The sequence below is a fragment of the Cibotium barometz genome, chromosome 19, assembly GCF_041138505.1.
Source record: "Cibotium barometz isolate CiBa-2024 chromosome 19, ASM4113850v1, whole genome shotgun sequence".
Classification (NCBI taxonomy): Eukaryota; Viridiplantae; Streptophyta; class Polypodiopsida; order Cyatheales; family Cibotiaceae; genus Cibotium; species Cibotium barometz.
In genome coordinates this window covers 52,112,035-52,135,344 of record NC_141064.1, presented here as the reverse complement: position 1 = coordinate 52,135,344, position 23,310 = coordinate 52,112,035, and the positions used below count along the sequence as shown (strand labels likewise).

Here is a 23,310-nt window from a genome sequence, read left to right as displayed (position 1 = left end):
CCACCCTCCAGCACCTATAAAAGGACCCTCCCAGCCCCCTTCTCCAGACAAGCCCCCAGCAAGCCCCTACGCGCAAGCTCTCTCTCAAGCTCTAGGACATGTCCTACACTCTTCTCCCCCCCCCCCCCCCCCCCCCCCCCCCCCCGTGTGAATAGACTTTAAGTGTGCCTCTCCTTCAACCCTTGCCTTGCTCTTCCCTAGGCCTCCCTAGACGTACACTCTTCTCAAGAGCTCTCCAGGTTAAGGACACCCTCTCAATTCCCCCCCCCCCCCATATGCGGCGACTTAAACTTAGGCTAAGAGGTCGTTCCTGCCCATAAGCCCAACAAGCTTTTCCTACCCCAAACGGACTCCGTTTTCGAATCCGTTTGAACCAGTAGAATTCTCTCTTTTCTCTCCACGCTCCCAACCTCTTATATTCACCTCGTTTTCTCTTTATCCTCTTAAAACTCTAGTGCTCCTATGGCGCCGAAACGCCGCCGAATTGAAGAACCGCGCGCTGCCCAAGGAGGGAATGAAGCAAATCGCGTCCCTGCAATCGACTTCGCCCCTCTTGAAGTGGATAGGCATGAAAATGATAACCAGGTTGGTCATTTAACAAGTTTTAAGTAAAATTCTCTCTTATCAAGCTTAATGCAAAGATTCTCGAAATAATAAGAAAGGAACCAAGGTTAAACCCTAGTATAGATGGCCTAAAGTACCTTATGGTTACTCTTAAGTAAAGTTATAGGAAAGTAATCTTGCTTTCGAATCATTGTCTTTCCGAAACGATGGTTTTTGTTAATGCGTGAATTCATTGAATTAAGGCTATGTCTCTTTTTATTGGATATACTGTTGGTTTATTGCTAACATGCAGGTACAGCTTCTCCCCCCCCTTAGCTAACTCCGTGCTTGCCTGTGTAGCCGGGCGGAGGATATAGCGAGGCCGGGAGTCGGCCCAGGGCAATCCCCTCCTATGCCACTGGGAATTGGTTTTCACCATCAGGGTGATGTATATATGCTGCCTAGTTCTGTGGGTCCAGGCTAGTGCGGTGACTTAACCCCCACCTCATGAGGAGACGTCCCCTCCGAAGAGCGAGAGGGTTTGGTACAAGCGTCAGTACCTGAGGGGGTGACAGGACGGCTTGGCCCTCATCGGCTGGTTGACGACGAGGGGAGACGGTCCGTGAGGTTTACCCAGCTGGTTGAGGCTGGAAGATCGAATTCTAGATTATCGATGTAGTTGTGGTTATGGTTATGGTTTGGACATGAGTTTGGATTGGAATATCGGCCCAGTTTCAGGGTCTTTGTAAATATTTTTCACTGTAAGTATGCTCGTTGATTTCAATGTTGTGCTAAGAAAGACTTTCTTTAAGGAATCAAGTGTAATTAATTAACAAAGGAATTTGTTTTTAAGTGTTTCACAGTGTGGTAGGACTTAATTAGGAAACAATTGAACGGGTGAGTGTGTGGAAAGTGGGAGAATGGATGCCCTGACGGTACCATTCTAAGGATGGGTGGACCCGATCAGTCGGGTAGCTTTCTACTAGTCGTAACCTACGACACTTAGGGAATAGTAGAGTCACGAACAAGACTTGTTTTAGGGGACCGAGCCAGCGGCCGTGCCTCATGAATACGGGGGAAAAAGGCGTTGGCTTCCTTGAACCAAGTGTGGGTCTTGTTCCATCTCCACGCACATCTCGTGCTGGGGATTAGAATTTCCTTTAGGATGACTACGTTTCCCCTGCGAGATAGAGTTAGGTCCGTCCGTTTGCTCGTAACCTCGTATTTCTACGAGATCGAGGTGTCGTCGATCGGAAAATAACACGAGACTTGACCGCCTATCAAAAGGATTCCCCCGCCCTTCGGGACGGGGGCCTTACACGTGGTATCAGAGCGCGTTTAGACTTGGGAGATTTTATATTGTATTCTCTTGTTACTCTAGAAATTCTTGTTAAACTAATCTAGTTACCGTTGGATGCAGGAGGACGAGATGGATCCCTATTCTCGCTTCCTGGTATTCCAATGCATGTTCATGACTGCTTGTCGCTCTTCCGAATTCGAGTTCCGTGACACTATGATGCACATTGTAGACAAGCTAACCCTTCCTCTTTACACTCGCATCGAAAGGGGATGGAACAGAACTGAGTATTGGCATCGTCGATCTACCTACTTCATCATTCGAGCTGAGCACGTCGGCAATCTCACCAACGACTTGAGGCGGATCCGATATGCCGAGATGTTGCGGATGGTTCGCCTGTTCTGGTTTATTGGCACTCCTCGTAACACCTATGTCACTATCGATGGGAATCGCATGCTGCAGAATCGTTGGGTTTATGATAAGGTGACTCAAGTTGTACCCCCCGATAGAGTAGCCGTTACCCGTCTTTCTAGACGAGGTTTACCTCCCCTACCAGAGACTTATCGAGTTCTTGAAACCATGGGAGAACCCCCCTACTTTTTCAATGCTACCACCGCAGATCTTTATTAGGTTTCCTAGAGGACTACCATGTAAATAAATAAGATTGGATTTAGTCCAATCCTTATAAATGGCTTGGTTTACTTGTAAATGGCTTAGTTTACTTGTAAATATTAAAGCTTGGAATAAAAGGTTTTGATTTTCACACTCATTGTCTTATGTGTATTAAACCGCCTAAGTGACATGATTCTAAATTTAGCTTCATATTGATAACCAGGATCGCCAACTTCTTGCTCCCAATGCATTATATACAGATACACAGGAGAAGAAGCTTCTCCTCAAACAGATGCAACCTCCCTCATTTAATGGGGCAGGTTCAAAGATTGAAAGGGATGCAGAAGTTTGGATAGAAGCCATGGACGATTACTTTTCGGCTGCTGGTACAGGAATTGGGAATCAATCTATGCTTGCCAGATTCCGTCTTACCGGGGACGCCAAACTTTGGTGGAAGCAATGGTGCCGAGATAAGGGCGTCACTGAAGATACCCAAACCTGGAGTGACATTAAGCAAGCTGTGAAGGGCCGTTATCTTCCCCCATCTCATGAATCTATTAAGATGAACGAGTTCTTCAGCCTCAAGCAGCTTAGCTTAACCTTGGAGGAATACTACTCAAAATTTGTCACACTTGGCAAATATGCTCCACCTATGTCGATCACTCAACAAGTGGCCCGATTTTGCCAAGGGCTGAATGAACCTTTGGATTCTCGCCTTGAAGCAATGAGGCCAACTACCTTACAAGATGCTCTTACTCGAGCCAAACCTCTGGCTAAAGAAGTAAAGAGTGGTCAAGCAAAGAAGAGAGTCTATCCTGAGTCTAACCCAAGGGGGCGCCTTCAGAGGAATTACCAATCGAATTTCCGCCACAACACTATTGGTCAGTACCCCAATAATTTTGTCCCCCGCAGTTATGCTAATTCCACTTCAGAATCCTATGGGGACCAAAGGTGCTTTTATTGCAATGAAGTTGGCCACTTCCGGAATGAATGCCCCAAACTTGCAAGATCCTCTCTCAATCCTAATGTCATTCCTGCTCCACAAGGCGGCCGGGGAGTTCAAGGTCGTGGGACTCCTAATAACCGCCAGGCTGGACGAGGTGGTGGTGGACGTGGTAGAGGTCGTGGAGTGACTGCCCGTGTCTGCTCTATGATTGGTGAACCGACTTTAGAGATGGAAGAAGAAGAGCAAGCCACCATTCATGCAGCTATAGAACATCAAGGACCTAATCAGCAGTTTTCTGTTATCCAAGCTCCGGCCACTTATCAAGGTAGATCTTTCCAGCTTTTGGTTGATTGTGGTAGTACGCATTCGTTTCTTTCTCCAAAATGCTTGCGTAAGCTACAGTTAGATCAAAAACCAGCCCAAGCAATGATTGTTGAGTTAGCTAGTGGAAAAGAAGAAGTATCCCGACATTGTGTGGGAGATCTTGAATTTGAATTGGATGGTGAATCAACCCATGGGTATTTTAGAAGCTTACCATTAGGGATTTATGATGGAATCCTTGGTATGGATTGGTTAATTGCAAACAATGCTGACATTCACTGTGCTGAAGGAAGCATCACTTTTAAGAATAGTCAAGGACAGGTAGTATCAGCCCAGGGAAAAACAGGTAAACCCAAATTTCATTTGGTCAAAGCTAATTGACTTCTTAAGGGAGTGCGCAAGGGCCAACAGATCTTCCTTGTCAAACTCAACAAGGTAGAAGAAAGCAACCCAGATTTAGAACCCTCTTGGCTCCAGGAGTTTTCAGATATCTTTCCAGAGGAACTTACAAAACTACCCCCATCTCGAGAAGTAGATCATGGGATTGAGTTAATCCCTGGTGCTGAATCAGTTTCAAGGAGACCTTACAAAATGTCTCTTCCCAAAGCCATAGAGCTCAAGGAACAACTTAGGCAGCTCATTGAGCAAGGATTCATTCGCCCTAGTAATTCCCCATGGGGAGCGCCTGTTCTTTTCCAGAGAAAGAAGGATGGCTCGCTTCGGCTTTGTATTGACTACCGAGGCCTAAACAAGGTCACTGTCAAAAACAAATACCCCATTCCTCGCATCGACGAACTTCTTGACAGACTTTATGGATCCAAAGTTTTCTCCAAGATGGATTTAAGGTCTGGCTACTATCAAATTAGGATCAAGGAATCAGATATCTCCAAAACCGCTTTCAATACCCGCTATGGCCACTATGAATTTACAGTCATGCCATTCGGATTAACCAATGCTCCTGCCACCTTCAACCGCCTGATGCAGGATATCTTCCGACCCTACTTGGATGAATTTGTCCTTGTCTTCTTCGATGACATCTTGGTCTATTCTCAGTCAAAAGAGGAACATGAGGAGCATGTACGCAAAGTATTGCAAATACTGCGCGAACATAAGCTCTATGCCAAGAAAAGCAAATGTACCTTCTTCACTTCCCAAATTGAATATCTAGGGTTCATTGTCTCCTCAAAGGGCATCTCAGTAGACCCTGCCAAAGTCAAGGATATATTGGAATGGCCACCCCCTAGGACAGTCAAAGAAATCCGTGGGTTTCTAGGCATCACAGGATGGTATAGGATCTTCATCAAGGATTATGCCAAGATAGCCGCACCCTTAACTGATCTCCTCAAGAAGGAATGCAAGATAGTATGGTTACCAATCCACCAAATCAGTTTTAGCCAACTTAAAGCTATCCTCACCTCAGCACCAGTTCTGAAGCTCCCTGACTTCACCAAAGAGTTTGAGGTTGTCACTGATGCTAGTGGCCTTGCACTTGGTGGTGTCTTAATTCAAGAAGGAAGGCCTGTGGCTTACACTTCTCGTAAGCTTAAATCCTATGAAGTCAATTATGCCACCCATGATTTGGAACTCCTTGCAGTTGTTCATTGTTTCAAGTTATGGAGACACTATCTCCTAGGCCGTAAGTTTCTACTTGTATTGACCACCAGAGTTTAAAGTGGATCTTCACCCAGCCCAATCTCAACATGAGGCAAAGAAGGTGGATTGAGATTCTGCAAGAGTTTGATTTTGATATCAAATTTCGTCCTGGAAAGGATAATGTTGTAGCAGATGCCCTCAGTCGCAAATCCTTCCTAAGTGCAATCTCTATGCCAAATAACCCCATCCTAGAGAAGGTAAAGCAGGTTTCACTTCATGACCCTGATTACCAAAAGCTAGTAAGCCTGGTTCACAAGGAGGCACCCACAGAAAAGGAAAATATATTGATCAAGGGATACACCCTCGATGATGAATGCCTCTACTTCATGCATAGGTTATGTATTCCCAAGGATCTTGCACTAAAGAAGATGATCTTGTATGAAGCTCATGATAGCCCCGTAGCAGGACACCCAGGTTATGCAAAAACCCTGAATGCCTTAAGGAGAAGTTACTTTTGGCCTGGAATGAAGAGAGATATCCTTCAATACATCAGACAATGCCTTTCATGTCAAAGGATTAAAGCTGAAAGAATTAAAATGCCCGGGAAACTCCAACCTCTTGACATTCCTCAAATGAAGTGGGAATGTATCAGTATGGATTTTGTCACAAGTCTTCCCACAACACAAGGAGGATATGATTCTATTTTAGTAGTTGTGGATATGCTTACCAAAGTCACCCATATTATCCCAGTAAAGAAGACATTTAAATCTTCTGATATTGCCCGCCTTTTCATCAAGGAAATCTTTAGGCTTCATGGATTGCCAAAAAGAATAGTCAGTGACCGGGACTCTGACTTCACTTCAAAGTTCTGGACATCATTATTCCAGGCTATTGGAACACAACTTTGTTTCAGTACAGCTTACCACCCAGAAACAGATGGTCAAACTGAGAGAGTTAATCAGGTTATAGAAGACATCCTGAGAGCCTATTGTGGGCGTGAACCAAAGAAATGGATTCAGTATCTCTCTCTAGTGGAATTCTCTTACAATACATCCTATCACCAGAGCATAGGGATGTCACCATTCAAAGCTCTTTATGGTCAGGAATGTTTATCCCCCTTAAATTTTTCTGACCCCACTCTAAAGGTCGAAGCCTCCAGGATAATGCTTGAAGAAATGGAAGAACAAACCAAAGCTATTCGTAAGGATATTAAGGCCGCCCAGGATCGACAGAAGCATTATGCTGATACCAAAAGATCTGAAAGAATTTTTCAACAAGGAGACAAAGTTTTTCTTCGAGTGCGGCCAAAGAGAAGTTCTTTATCTCTTGGAAAATTTAGGAAACTGAGTCCAAGGTATTGTGGGCCTTATGAAGTCATCAAATGTTTGGGAAAACATGCCTACAAACTTCGCCTCCCAACCCACCTCAAGATCCATGATGTATTCCATGTTAGCTTACTAAAGCCATATGTGCCTCATCCTGATCATGTTCTTGATGATGAACAAATTGTAATGCCAACTCAGGGAGTCCTTGAAATGAGACCTAATAGAATCATCGACTCTAGAGAAAGAGTGCTTCGCAATAGAATCCTTAGGGAACATTTAGTGGAATGGAAAGATTACCCTGAGGAGGATGCCACTTGGGAGGAAGAGTCAACCCTCAAAAAGAATTACCCAGAGTTCGTGCCGAGATGAGGACATCTCGAGTTCTTTTAGTAGGGAAGGATGTAACATACCCATTGTAAATAACACTGTACTTGCTTCAGAGTTGAAAAATATATCTTAGCTTGTCATTTTTCCGATCAAAAAACTTCTATTTTTGGAAAATGAGCCATTTTTGCTTAGAAATTTGTAATTCTGAATCCAAATTTGAAATCTACGCGTAATTTTACGCTTAAATTAGTTTTTTCTGAACTAAAAACGGGTACCCGGAATGGGTTTAATTAAGCTTTTAGGCCTTTAAATCTGCGAACTTCCGACCAAAAATAGTAACTATCCAGGCGTCTAATCAACGAACAGAACACGCCCCCATGGTCACGGGGCAAGGCCGGACATTTTCATCAAATAAAATTTTTTGACCCCCCCGGGGCGGCGGGCGGCCGGCGTGGGCCCCACCACGGGCGCCGCCCGTGAAAAAAAACCGACAATCCGCCCGGGACACCCAAGCGTGTACACGACCTAGACGCACCCTCCAGCACACCCCTACACGTACCCCCTCCTCCCAGAACCCTCTATCCACAGGTGTCGCGCTCTCTCTCTCTTGGGGACACCTCCACCCCCATGTGTCACACTTTCTCTCTCCTCGAGACACCTCCACCCCCAGGTGTCTCACGCCCACACCTCTCCTGGACACCTACACCACCCAGGTGTCACCCTCCCGTACCCGGACGTCCACCCTCCAGCACCTATAAAAGGACCCTCCCAGCCCCCTTCTCCAGACAAGCCCCCAGCAAGCCCCTACGCGCAAGCTCTCTCTCAAGCTCTAGGACATGTCCTACACTCTTCTCCCCCCCCCCCCCCCCCCGTGTGAATAGACTTTAAGTGTGCCTCTCCTTCAACCCTTGCCTTGCTCTTCCCTAGGCCTCCCTAGACGTACACTCTTCTCAAGAGCTCTCCAGGTTAAGGACACCCTCTCAATTCCCCCCCCCCATATGCGGCGACTTAAACTTAGGCTAAGAGGTCGTTCCTGCCCATAAGCCCAACAAGCTTTTCCTACCCCAAACGGACTCCGTTTTCGAATCCGTTTGAACCAGTAGAATTCTCTCTTTTCTCTCCACGCTCCCAACCTCTTATATTCACCTCGTTTTCTCTTTATCCTCTTAAAACTCTAGTGCTCCTATGGCGCCGAAACGCCGCCGAATTGAAGAACCGCGCGCTGCCCAAGGAGGGAATGAAGCAAATCGCGTCCCTGCAATCGACTTCGCCCCTCTTGAAGTGGATAGGCATGAAAATGATAACCAGGTTGGTCATTTAACAAGTTTTAAGTAAAATTCTCTCTTATCAAGCTTAATGCAAAGATTCTCGAAATAATAAGAAAGGAACCAAGGTTAAACCCTAGTATAGATGGCCTAAAGTACCTTATGGTTACTCTTAAGTAAAGTTATAGGAAAGTAATCTTGCTTTCGAATCATTGTCTTTCCGAAACGATGGTTTTTGTTAATGCGTGAATTCATTGAATTAAGGCTATGTCTCTTTTTATTGGATATACTGTTGGTTTATTGCTAACATGCAGGTACAGCTTCTCCCCCCCCTTAGCTAACTCCGTGCTTGCCTGTGTAGCCGGGCGGAGGATATAGCGAGGCCGGGAGTCGGCCCAGGGCAATCCCCTCCTATGCCACTGGGAATTGGTTTTCACCATCAGGGTGATGTATATATGCTGCCTAGTTCTGTGGGTCCAGGCTAGTGCGGTGACTTAACCCCCACCTCATGAGGAGACGTCCCCTCCGAAGAGCGAGAGGGTTTGGTACAAGCGTCAGTACCTGAGGGGGTGACAGGACGGCTTGGCCCTCATCGGCTGGCTGACGACGAGGGGAGACGGTCCGTGAGGTTTACCCAGCTGGTTGAGGCTGGAAGATCGAATTCTAGATTATCGATGTAGTTGTGGTTATGGTTATGGTTTGGACATGAGTTTGGATTGGAATATCGGCCCAGTTTCAGGGTCTTTGTAAATATTTTTCACTGTAAGTATGCTCGTTGATTTCAATGTTGTGCTAAGAAAGACTTTCTTTAAGGAATCAAGTGTAATTAATTAACAAAGGAATTTGTTTTTAAGTGTTTCACAGTGTGGTAGGACTTAATTAGGAAACAATTGAACGGGTGAGTGTGTGGAAAGTGGGAGAATGGATGCCCTGACGGTACCATTCTAAGGATGGGTGGACCCGATCAGTCGGGTAGCTTTCTACTAGTCGTAACCTATGACACTTAGGGAATAGTAGAGTCACGAACAAGACTTATTTTAGGGGACCGAGCCAGCGGCCGTGCCTCATGAATACGGGGGAAAAAGGCGTTGGCTTCCTTGAACCAAGTGTGGGTCTTGTTCCATCTCCACGCACATCTCGTGCTGGGGATTAGAATTTCCTTTAGGATGACTACGTTTCCCCTGCGAGATAGAGTTAGGTCCGTCCGTTTGCTCGTAACCTCGTATTTCTACGAGATCGAGGTGTCGTCGATCGGAAAATAACACGAGACTTGACCGCCTATCAAAAGGATTCCCCCGCCCTTCGGGACGGGGGCCTTACATGGTGTGACTAGTTTTATGTTTGCATGAACTTCTAGCTAGGGGGCCTAGGAACTCTTTTCCCTGGTACCCGAGACAAAACCTAACCAAATTCCTAATTGGATCCCATCACTACAGTGGTTGGGAGGTTGGCTAACCCATGGGAATGGATGGGGTTAGGCTGGACTGATGGATTCCTAAATCGAGATTTAATTTCTATTATTACGATAGATGAAGTAAATCCCGGATAGTAATTGTTCTATGGATAGGAATCAACGGCTGTGCCTCTTGATGGGGAAAAAAAGCGTTGATTCCAATGATCCAAGTGCAAGTTTCTTCCTTGATCTGACCAAGTACCGTTAGAGGTTTAGTCGGATCAATTTGATCAAAATGATCTTGACTACGTTAGAGTAAAGAGTTATCCTGGTGGAATCACCCGTGCTTTCCGGGTAAAGGAAGTTTTTTCGGTTTCGGTTTTGGATAAACCGACGGATTAGTCTCTTGTCCGGATATTCGTGGGCGAGGCCCTGAGTGTGAGACCCCTGCCCCGCGCACGATGTGCTACTTCTGCTGCTAGTACCCTGAATCCATTGCGCGGTGGAGATCGGGATCTTACAGCATGTGTGGTTCAAAGGCAGTTACGCTCTCATAGAATTGCACATCTTGCTTTATTTCAACAAGCGCTTTGGCCACTACATCTTCCAAGGAACTGCTACCAATATCGTATGCAAGCGCTTTTGTGAGTTTGTCATCTTCAAAAGAGATTTTCACTTTCCCTTTGTCTTGACCCCCAGCATTCATGGCAATAATAGATAGTGCCTCATCCTCGCGAAACCCGAGTGTCTTTGCAATGTCATCCAACCAGAAATAAAAATTCTTTCCCATCAATAATGATTGGATGCAAAGACATGACAACAAGGTCTGGGACCTCTTCAAGTACTTCATCGCCCTCTAGAAGTAGGTCCGAAACCTCCTTGAGGACATTCTCTTGTAGAGCCACCAATGCCATTGAGGCCTCCCACTGTTCTGTAACATCCTCTTCCTCAGTATGGGCCTCTTAGACCTGCTGCATTAGCTTTGCTTTGCCATTTTCTTTTTCCCTTGCCACTTTCTTTTGCCACACCCTCTTGTAACAGAAGGACCAAAACCATGTCCCAGCTCATGAAGGAAGTGCCGATGTTGCCCATTTGTAGATCCAAGAGCAAGTCTTCCTCCTCATTCCTGTAGTCCTTTTCTGTGAGGGATTTTAAAAACCTTGATAGGCGAAATCTAAAATTCTTGCCTTCCCTGAATATGTACTTGATGAGGTCAACCGGAACCCATAGGCCCTCATCACCCTCAAACATGATGGATTACGTGCTGATGTGTTGATCCATATACTCAATGACATCTGTAAAAGCATCCGTGTGTAGATGCATTGTTGCACGCACATCAATTGCTCCCTCAAACATAGGGATGATCTCGTCAACCCTAAGTAGCTCAAGCTTTCCTAGCTGTGCAATAAGTGCATCAAGTAGAGGTGCCATGACTATGAGTGATTGCAAGAAAGAGAGAGTGTGTGATACAAAAAGATGTGCGAAATTGAGAGCAAGTGTTAGGAGAGAACGGTAATTCTCAATTGATGAAAATGAGTAAAGTATCGTTTATAAATGGGCGACCTTGTTATAAAAATTTTAAAAACTTTTAAAATTTTAAAGTACAAAAAATTAAAAAAAATGGTATGCGAAAGCAAGAACGTATCCTTCCATCACAAGGTCATTTCTAATTTACTAGTGGCTCAAGCCACAGATGCTTGTGTGACCAACCTTACACTGTCACAAAAAAATAAAACTTGCACAAGACAATTGAAAAACCTTAATAAGACAGTGAGGCCAAAACTTGAAATTATATTTACTTCAATCCAAGATTACATATCCAGTGGTTGTTTGATAGCTACACAGCTAGGGAAAGTAATTTCTCTACAAAGAAAAGATCGTTCTTGCCTTTTGCGCACTACTCTTCCATTGATTATCAAAGCAAAATCACCACTCAGTTAGAATCGAAGAACTAACTAGTCACGTAAGTTGGCAAGGGACGAGTCATCATTCACAGCAACATCTTCTACACATCCCCACCTTGCATGGATATATGTAGCACAACCTGTTCTGTAGAGGCTGTGTCGGAGTCTAATGCCTCCCATTCTCCATTTGTAAGTTTCCATCGCCTGAAAGGAAACGCAATGGACAATTGTTGTTTGGCAATATGGTAACGCATCACAACCTTCTCAACTATTACTCCGCATTTGATGGTGTCTCCATTGTGTTGAACAACTTTTTTATCCCATGCAGGTGATAAGAAACAAGTGAGAGCTCTCTCCCCCTTTGTAATCCATAAATTTGGGATGCAATGTGTGTCACTTGTACAGAATAGGTACACAAAGAGGTGTAGAGGTATGAAGCAGGTTATGGTTGCTTTGTGAGATCCATATGTGTACTTCATAGCATTTTGCACCTTGCTTTCGATCTGCAAACAAGCCATGGCCACTGAAGCATTGTCTGGAATTGGCCATTCAATAGATGTGAGAGTTGGTGTAGGTTCTGGAACTAATTTTCTAGTACCATTTGCTGTCGTGGGAACCACATATGTATCCTCATAGAAGAAGATGTTTCGTGCAAGAAGTTGTGCAGCTGGACACCCTCCAAAGATTAAACTACCAAGCTCCACATGGTATGCTTCAAAGGTTCCTGAAATTGCCTCCATAGGCTCCCACTCACCAAAGTTTGAGGGAAAAATATCTACGCAGAGGAACCCAAGAACAATCAAAGCAGTGCTCAGTATACCATTATTAGCACACAATTGATTTAAAAACAAGAATATAAAGTGGTGAAATGACTTACAATTTGCAGGAAATCGTTGACGTTGGTCATGGTCTGCTAGTGTCAGCTCTGTTGCCTTGTAAACATGTTGGACCTTGGCTAGCTTTTTTTCATCACGATCTAGTTTGAGCTCCAATATCCGCCCTTTCCAATGGTGATTTTGTATATCAACGTATCGCTTTGACACCTTGTGGGTTCCTCTTGTACTAGGCTGTATCGTAATCCAATTCCACTTCTCGTACTGTTTGATGTTCCAGTGCCCATCCTCATCTTGACCACTGCTACAAGAGAGAGATTGAATACTGATTGGAGGCCTTTGAGCTTTAGAAGAAGACATCAGATGTATATATTAGGGAGATTATAAACCTTGATGGCAAAGGGAAAATAGAATGGTGAGGAAAAAACTTATACTAGGGAGATGTACATAAGAGAAGGAGTTGTAGAGCAAGTTCCAAGGGCTTGGTTGTGCTATTTTACTGCACTTTGAAAGAGGATATTAGAGGGGGTGAGAGGAGACAATGAGTAAGATTATGAGAGCCAAAGCATTTGCAACTCAAGCTTCCATAGCTTGGCTCTGCTGTTACACTCTGTAAAAGGAGGTTGGACAAGGTAGAAGGATGAAGTAAGGAAATGTAAGTGAGGATCAAACTTCCATAGCTTCTGAGAGGAGGTTGCAGATCAAGCTTCCATAGCTATAGATCTAGGTTTGTGATTGAGTGAAGAGAGAGGTAGATCAAGAGGTAGATAGCTAAAAGAAGTAGTCTAGAAAGTAAAAAATGCCCTACTATGAGAAAGGGGGAAGAGAGAGTGTTTTGGAGGGAAGATGGGAGAGAGGGATAGTGGAAAGTGAAGGGGAATGTGCATTGATGAATGCAAGATAATGATGGGAGCTCGTTTTTGGGCCTCTATCACTTTAGAGACCTTCCTTAATGATGGCTGTAGCTATCCTTTTCTATAAAAAATAGAGGAAAAATTCATATATATATAAATTTTTTGATTTTTAGGTGATTTTAAAAATTAAAAAAGAGCCTATTTAGCCTATTAGTCTAACTTTGACCACTACCTTCTAGGCTCTTACAAACCATTGGCTTCAGTCCACATATAATATCCCTATTTGTCTATTTCTTAATCACCTCCATTAGGCAATGGCAAATAAAAGGGCCCAAAAAGACTCCAATGAGTTCCTAATGTAACGAATTTTCTAACGGGGTCAAGAGACTAAACTAACCTTCATCTGATTGAACCAGATAGAAGGAAAACTATCACTAACTTGACTTGAAGAAATCAACGCTTTTTTCCTAATTTAATCAGACACAGCCGCCGTTGATCTATTCATTTGAGAAGTCTTCAGGCTTTTATTTAACTACTCGAGTTCTAAGTGTATTCCTATTAATCAATTTTATTATTAAAACTCTACTGATTCCAGCCTGGGTTAGCCACCACCCAACCAACCAACCATACTGGAATTTGTAGAACCAGACAAGTACTAACCCACCCATAATTGAATGCCTTTCTTAACTTTTGCTTTAGAATACAGATATGCACACTCCTCTTTAAACTTTAATTTATAAAACAATCCATTGTTGACAAACAATTATTGGTTACAGATGTCATAGCTCAAAATTTCCATCCAATCCTTGTTTCTCACAAAAACAGTATCACTCTGGACTCTCCGTTGAGATGAGCTGGTCAGCAAAATGAGATCTAGTAACAGATTACAATAAACATTGATCCATCATACAACATCTTCCACAACATACACATGAGTGTCCTCGGCACCGCGAGCCCATGCATTTCCTGGTCAGAACACTCCAAGATCCTCCTTAGGTGTCCTGGCACTTCACTCAGGGATCGCTTCGTCGACCCTTGTCCATCGTACTGGAAGTGCACCATTTTAACCGTACCGAGGCTGGTTAAGACTTGGGCACAAGCTTTGCCACATGAGCTTTGCCGCATGAGCTGTCCTTTGAACACTCCCCGCCAGTTGTTTGCAACCGAACTTCCCTTAGAAAAACACATATACCAAATGCTCCCTCCAACATTCTAGCGTAAGACAATTCTTTAAGAAAACAGGATTTCTATGCAAGTTTTCAGTTTTGATTTTCTTTGAATATAATGAGTATATCTTAAATCCGTATTCCAAGACTTCTTGATCGCCGCAGGTCTGAATTCCAAACAAAATTCCTCAAATTCTGTAACCTTGATCCTCAGATCAAAATCAAAGGGTCTCAACTTAGTTTTAGATTCGGTGGGTGATTTGAGTGTATTTTCTTGAACTGGTCACATCGTCTTTCCTTGAAACTGACGAAGAGTTTGGTCTTGGTCAAAGTCTGATTCTGGGTTCAAGTCTGGTAAGGTTCTTCCTGAACTACCTTTCTCAAGAGGGGTTGATATTTCAATCACTATTTTACTGCATTTCATTCATTGTATATTCAATTAACTGATTTCTAAACTAATCATGAATTCCTATGAGGAATAAATTAATCAATTTATCTAAATTTCCAACTTCGATAGATTTTTTGAATTTTCTCATTACCGTCCGAGTGTATGAAACAATAGAATTTTCTCTCATAGTGTATTTACTTATTCATTTATTGATTATTCATGGAAATTAAACATAGAATCAACGAGAACTCTAATTTTGAAAAAAAAATTCTTTATGCCTCTTTTTATGCATAAAATCCAACTTCAATGGAAATAACACTTTTATATAAAAGAAAATCCTTTTATGCATCTATTTATGCATAGAAACTAAATCTAATGAAAATCACACTTTTATGATTAAAAAAATCCAATATGCATCTTTCTATGCATAGAGTTTAAATCTAATGAAAATCACTCTTGTATAATAAAAAAATATCCAATAAGCATCTTTCTATGCATAGAATTTAAATTTAATGAAAATCACTCTTTTATAATTAAAAAATATCCAATATGCATCTTTATATGCATAGAATTTAAATCTAATGAAAATCACTCTTTTATAATAATAATTTATATCCAATATGCATCTTTCTATGCATAGAATTTAAATCTAATGAAAATCACACTTTTATAATTAAAAAATATCCCATATATATCTTTCTATACATAGAATTTAAATCTAATGAAAATCACTCTTTTATAATTAAAGAAATTCTTTTATGCATCACTTTATGCATAAAAATCAATATTGGTGAAAGTAACACTTTTATAATAAAAAAAATTCTCTTATACATCAATTTATGCATAAAAATCAATATTAGTGAAAGTAACACTTTTATAATTAAAAACAAATCTTTTATGCATCACTTTATGCATAAAAATCAATATTGATGAAAGTAACACTTTTATAAATTAAAAAATCTTTTATGCATCACTTTATGCATAAAAATCAATATTGATGAAAGTAACACTTTTATCATAAAAATATTTCAAATATGCATCTTTTTATGCATAGAAATTAATTCTAATGAAAATAACACTTTTATAAAAATATTTCCAATATGCATCTTTCTATGCATAGAATGAAAATAACACTGATAGAATACACAAACAGAGGGGATTACTTTTTTTGAATAACATAAAGATAAAAACTTATTTCCACAAAGTTTAAGAAAAATTTACCATAACCTCCTTTGTATGGCTGACAATTTCTCAATTTTTACATTTTAAATCTACTTAGAATTTACCTCAAGATGAATTTAGCACTCTAATCTAATCAATTCTCATTTTTTTTAAGATTAAACAATACGAAAAGTTTAACTCTATTTATTTGATTACACATCTTGGATAAAGAAGGTCTGAATTCAATGAGGAGAAGGGGGAAGCCTTTCCATCAAGGCATAACATCCAATTTCACATTTAAAAAAAACAAGACATCAGAAAACCATACAATAGAATTAAAAAAAATAGAATTTCTAACTTACATGGAGTTTTGTGAGCTTTCCTTTGGCTTGAGGGATTGAGGGTTCTACTCTTGCTTGGATCAAGAGCAGCCACCAACTCTTTGTAGAGGAATTAGTCAAAAACAAGTGAATTATCAATGAATTCAATGTTTTTGGCTCTAGGGAGGAGTAGAGTAACAATGCATAAAACACTATTAAGCTTCTACAAAGGGGGAGGCTTCTTTTTATAGGAAAAAATGAGCCTCTAACCAAGAAAACTGATTCTAGAAATTTTCAGATGAGTTTGGTCAATTTTTGACCATTTTTGGGTCAGTTTAGTTCACTTTTTGGATCCAATTTTGAATTAGGAGAGAGAAGAGATGAAATATCTAATTTTAATGATTTAAAATTGAAAAGCAATGATGGGAAAAAGGTGCCTACTTCATGAGGATGTGAACATTAACTCATTTTTGGGGGGGTTTTCTTTTAATTTTAAATTTATCTCCTCCCTACATTTGGATTAATCTTATTGGTCCATAGAAACCTTAATCTAAAATTTTCAAAAAAATATGGACCCTTAGGCTAAGGCTTTTTGAACAGAGTATAATTTATTTCTAATGCACCTTCTGAAATTATTTTTGAACTTCTATTTTGAGGGAAATTATTTTAATAAGGAGAGATATTTTTCCATCCAAAAATATCTAAAAATTGATAACCTCTCTCTATAACATTTTCTCTCTCTAAGCCAAAATAGGTAGAAACAAGATCTTTTATTATTTTGAAGAGGGGATTGATTACAGGGGAAGATACTGGACATCTTGAGGGCTCGGGAGGAATCTTACATTCTCTCCCACTTGAAAAACGCCAGATGTCCTCATCTCGCAAACTGGGGGTAGTCCCACAACAGTTTGGCTTCTTTATCCCAAGTGGCATCTTCAAAAGGATAGAACTTCCATTTGACCAATAATTCTCTCTTCTCTCACATCAAGGATTTCTTCAGGTTGGAGTTCCATCTACCCTTGGGTTGAAGAAGTTAAGATTTCATCATCAAGCACATGATTCGGGCTCGGTACATACTTCTTAAGTAGGCTGACATGAAATACATTATGTACTTTGAGATGAGGAGGCAGAAGAAGTTCAAAGGCTAAGTCACCTACTTTCTTTGTAATCAGATATGGCCCACAGTATGTGGGGGATAACTTCTTGTACTTTCCAAGAGATAGAGAACTTCTTTTTGGGCGTACTCGAATGAAGACCATATCTACTTCTTTGAATTCTCTATCTAACCTCTTCTTATCTGCATATTGCTTCTGTCTATCCTGGGCAGCTTTTATATCTTTGCGAATTGACTGATCTGCTGCTCCATGTCGTCAAGCATCTGTCTGGACATCTCGACCCTAATCAATGGGTCGGACCAAGTTAATGGAGTTAAGAAATCTTGTCCATACAGAGCTTTGAAAGGGCTTATCCCGATACTTTAGTGATAAGAAGCATTGTAGGCGAACTCGAATAGGTGCAGATAGCTTAGCCACTTCTTGGGTTCCCTACCACCACAGCATAACCGAAGTATATCTTCGATTACTTGGTTCACCCTTTCTGTTTGACCATCGGTCTTGGGGTGATAAGCTGTGCTGAGATCCAAGAAAGTTCCTACTGCTTCAAAAAATGCAGTCCAGAATCTTGACGTGAACTTGGGATCTCGATCACTTACTATTCTCCTAGGTAGGCCATGAAATCTAAAGATTTCCTTGAGGAACAATCTGGCCACATCCACTGCAGTGTCAGTTTCTTTTACTGGAATCAAATGGGCAACTTTGGTTAATTTATAAACTACCACGAAGATGGAGTTGTAACTTGATTGCACTGAAGGTAACCGAGTAAAAAAATCCATACTGATACATTCCCACTTCATCTCGGGGATGTCTAATGGATGTAACTTCCCGGTAGGCATTTTTACTCTTTCTGCTTTGACTTTTTGACAATTTAGGCATTGACGTACATGATTAAGTATATCCTTTTTTAGTCCAGGCCAAAATAAGATTTTCTTTTTAGACATGTAGGTTTTGATGAAACCTGGATGTCCTGCAATAAAGCTGTCTCATGGGCTTCATTCAAAATTTGACCCTTAGTCCCCTCATCATTGGGAATGCATAGCCTGCGGGGCGATTATAATACATAATTCCTTCATCCGGGCTGTACCCTTGAACTCGGTTCAACTCCTGAGGAGTTTTGCTTTCCTGCATAAGTAGGGTAGCAATAGGGCCAAAGAATCTATCTTGCATGATCTTCTCTCTTGCCTCATTAATCAATGGATTTGACTCCACTGTAATTGTAAGCAAGGAGGCTTTTTTGTTGAGGGCATCTGCTACCACATTTTCTTTGCCTGGGCGGTACTTGATTTCAAAATCAAATTCCCGCAGGATCTGCATCCACCTTCTTTAGCGCATGTTGAGATCCTTCTGGGTGAAGGTCCACTTTAAGCTCTGATGATCTGTTTCATCAAAGTGAATCTTTGACCCAGTAGGTAATGTTTACACCATTTCACGGCATAGACTACTGAAAGTAGTTCCAGGTAGTGGACAACATAATTCCTCTCATGTGTTCTGAGTTTTTGGGATTCATAGGCCACTGCATAACCTTCTTGCATGAGTGAACCTCCTAGGGCAAAACCACTGGCATCAGTTATTACTACCTCAAAGGGTAGAAAGAAATTTGGCAATTTTAGAACGGGATTGGTTACCAAGGCGGTCTTCAGCTTATCAAAAGCGCTCTAACACCTGGCAGACTAATGAAATGGGATATTCTTCTTGAGAAGATTAGCCAAGGGGGGACAACATAATTCCTCTCATGTGTTCTGAGTTTTTGGGATTCATAGGCCACTGCATAACCTTCCTGCATGAGTGCACCTCCCAGGGCAAAACCACTGGCATCAGTTATTACTACCTCAAAGGGTAGAAAGAAATTTGGCAATTTTAGAACGGGATTGGTTACCAAGGCGGTCTTCAGCTTATCAAAAGCGCTCTGACACCTGGCAGACCAATGAAATGGGATATTCTTCTTGAGAAGATTAGCCAGGGGGGGAAGCTATGAGAGCATACTTTGGTATAAAAATTCTATACCAACCAGTCAATCCCAAGAATCCCCTGACTTCTTTCACTGTCTTTGGTTCAGGCCAATCTATGACTGCTTGGACTTTTGCAAAATCTCGAGAAATTCCATCTTTGGATACCAAAAAACCCAAGTATTCAACATGGTCGGCAGAGAAAGTGCATTTGCTCTTTTTTGCAAAAACGAAGAGTTGGTGCTTCCTTAGAATCTCAAGAACTTTTCGGACATGAGCTTCATGGTCAGCTACATTCTTTGAGTAAATCAAAATATCATCAAAGAAAACAAGAACAAAATCATCCAAGTATTCTCTGAGAATGTCCTGCATTAGGCGATTGAATGTAGCTAGGGCATTTGTCAAACCAAATGGCATGACTGTAAATTCATAGTGCCCATACCGAGTATTGATGGCTTTCTTTGGGATATCTTGCTCATTAATCTTGATCTGATAATACCATGATTTGAGATCTATCTTTGTGAAGATCTGGGCTTCACTTAGCCTTTCGAGAAGCTCATCAATTCTGGGGATAGGATATTTATTCTTAACTGTCCAGCTAGTTGAAACCTCTGTAATCTACACAGAGTCTTAACGTTCCATCCTTCTTTTTTTGAAAGAGAACTGGCGCTCCCCAAGGTGAAACACAGGGTCTTACAAACCCTTGTTCTAATAGCTCTCTAAGGTGTTCCTTGAGTTCAGGAACTGGCGCTCCCCAAGGTAAAACACTGGGTCTTACAAACCCTTGTTCTAACAACTCTCTAAGCTATTCCTTGAGTTCGATGGCTTCAGGAACTCTCATTTTGTACGTACGCTGGGCTACTTGCTGAGCTCCGGGGGTCAATTCTATCACATGATCTACTTCCCGAATTGGAGGCATCTCTGTTAGCTTTGCTGGGAATAAATCATCATATTCAATTCACCGTTCAGGTTCTTTAGCTTTTAACTTTGTGTCTACCGGATTCATTTTGACAACGTAAATGAGTTGCTTCTTTCTAAGTCCTTTTAGTAACTTAGAAGCTTTTACTAATTACAAATTTGGGGATCCTGAAATTTTGGTTCCTTGAACTTTGTTTCCGTGATGAAGGTCACGGAAGGAAATGGTTCCATTATGACAGTGAATGTCAGCTTGATTTTTGTGGAGCCAATCCATTCCAAGGATCCCGTTGAAAACTCGCAAAGGTAGGACTCTGAACTGACAGTCAATTATTTTCCCATCTACGAGTACGATATGTCTCATGGTGAGTGATAAGGATCTTCCCACTGGCCAATTCAACTTGCATAGGTTTCCCTGATTTCTAATCTAAGACTAGCTTATGCAAGCATCCAGGGGAAATAAATGAATGAGTATTGCCTGAATCAATCAAAAGTTTGAATGACTTACCCTTATACTTAGCTGGAGGATGGATGACTGAGAATTGACAATTTGGCCCTTTGTTTTCAATTGAGGCATAAATCTGGCCTCTTTTCTCTTCCACTATTGCTGCTATTGTGGTCGTTCTGGCTGTTGTTGGCTGACTGGGATGGAACTCTTTCTCTCTGGTTACCCCAGTTTGTTCTGGGAAGGAGCTCTGAGATTACTTTGTACAGAGGCAGATGGCTGAGCTGGATTCCTCCTGGGAATGCCCTGATTTTGACAAGATGGTTGACTGATAGGAAGGGGCTAGTCTCTGCATTCTGGGTCCTTGTCTTCCCTGTCCTCTTAACATGGCAAGAGTCAGGTAGTCTTTAATCTGGTAAAACCAAAACCCTGACATCTAAAACACCGATTCTCACTTGTGAGCTCATCCCTTTGAATCCTTGAAATAGGTGGGGCTCCTGAGAAAGTGTTCTGTGGGAAGGGTCTTCCTTCACTTCTGAATCTCCCAGTATCCTGATTCTAATCTGGGCCTTGGCCTCTTTGGGGGTGGAAAGTTTGAAGTACTTCCCGAGGTTTGGAACCTTTTGAAGTTTGAGGGTGCAGGCTTTGGCAGGACCTTAACAACAAAGGCTTTGGCAAAGTCCTTTGCCATTTTGACAGCTTCGGCCATTGAGACAGGTTTGGCATTCTTCACTAAGGTGTCCAATGGCTTGTTCATTCCTTGAATGAATCTGGCCTCAGCTGCTCTTCATCCAATTGTGGGGAATATTTGAGGAGAAGGGCAAAGGCCTGATGGTACTCTTCAATTGTCCGGCTATCCTGCTTTAGTTCTAAGAACTCATTCATTTTGGTTTCAAGGAAGCCCAGAGGACATAACCTTTTCCTAAGGTATGCTTTAAGATCTCACTAGGTCTGGGTATTTCTATCGAGACAGTTTGTCTCGTAATGGTTCCTCCATGCGACCCTGGCCGTTTCCACAATCTTTAATCTGGCGGCGAGAGCCATCTTGCTTCTCTCATTATAGCCAGTTACATCAAAGTATTCTTCCATTGTCTCAATCCACTTTTCCACTACTTGACCTAACTGCTCCCCTTCACCCTTAAAAGGAACCAGGTTGGGATCTGTGCAGGGCTTTATGAACATCCGGATCTAACTCTTCCTCACATCGGTTAGAGGATCCGGTTGCCTTGCACGGGCCGCACGCCTCATGATTCTGACAAAACGAGATTTTCGTCAAGTTAACTTTGACAACAGATTTATGATTATTTAATTTTTACGATTTATTCTTTAAACAGATAATTATTTCATCATACTTCTTGAAACAAAATTTACTCTGATAATTTTATTAACCATATTCGCAATCATGAAAACAATTTGGATTTTTTTTTGCAAAACATCGTTTATTATCAAAAGTTTGAGATATATACATAGAGCATCATGGCTCCAAAGTCACTGCCTCGATCGCATACGCATAAAGTAGCAAAACTGCAAAGGAGACATGCCATGATAAACACGATTCATCACTGAAAGAGGTGCTGTAATTCTACTTCTAGGGATAAAGCGGCTAAGAAGCCTAAAAACTCGACAAAAAATTCTAAAATTCTTGGGTGAATGATTAAAGAGTTGTATAGATCCTCAAAGTGGGCAAGCCTCACTTTTCTTACACGGGTTATAGCGAAGTTGACGAGATGTTTGAAGGCAAAGGTGATCATATCCTGACTCTGGGAAAGTCCAAGAATGCTAGACAGATTTGGGGTATCCATCTAAAAATCCAATTCAATTTATGAGTTTTCAATTTATGAATTCATTTCAAACATAATCTTAGCAAGTGAAAACATTTTTTTTGCACATTTACTTTAGAATTTTAGGCAGTTGGTGCTGCTGTTTCATAAGTTTACAACAGTGCTCTGATACCAACTGTGAGATCCCACTACCCCCTCTGTGCGCACCGGATTCCCGATTGGTAGCGGAAGTAGCTTCCTCTTGAGCAGGGCAGGGTTTCCCACTCGGGACCTCGCCCTCGAATGTCCGGGCACGAAACTATGCTGATGGCCATTCCAAAAACCAAAATCGGGAAAATTTCCCATGCTTGAAAAACGGGGACGATTCCACCTTTTTGAATTTCTTAACGAATTTTCTACTAACGGAGTGAAGAGACTAAACTAACCTTCATCTGATTAAACCAGATAGAAGGAAAACTATCACTGACTTGACTTCAAAGAAATCAACGATTTTTTTCTAATTGAATCAGGCACAGTTGTTGATCTATTCATTTGAGGAGTGTTCAGGCTTTTATTTAACTACTCGAGTTCTAAGCGTATTCTTATTAATCAATTTTATTATTAAAACTCTAGTGATTCTAGCCTAACCCCACGGCGGATAGCCACCACCCAACCACTGGAATTGGTAGAACCAGACAAGTACTCACCCACCCATAATTGAATGCCTTTCTGAACTTTTGCTTTAGAATACAGATACGCACACTCATCTTTAAACTTTAATTTAATAAAACAATCCATTGACAAACAATTATTGGTTACAGGTGTCATATGAATTTTCTTAACATAAAAACAAGCTTAAATGAATTAACCTCATTTTTAAG

General features: G+C 41.6%; 1 protein-coding gene across 1 annotated transcript; it reads left to right on the top strand.

Annotated features, from left to right (window-relative positions):
* The first annotated feature begins 285 nt into the window (after positions 1-285).
* LOC147628722 (uncharacterized) lies at positions 286-2,474 on the top strand. Its single transcript, XM_086814224.1, has 2 exons — positions 286-585; positions 1,964-2,474. Exons 1-2 carry the CDS (start codon positions 463-465, stop codon positions 2,468-2,470), a joined length of 630 nt encoding a protein of 209 aa, XP_086670350.1. The 5' UTR covers positions 286-462; the 3' UTR covers positions 2,471-2,474.
* The last annotated feature ends 20,836 nt before the right edge of the window (positions 2,475-23,310 follow it).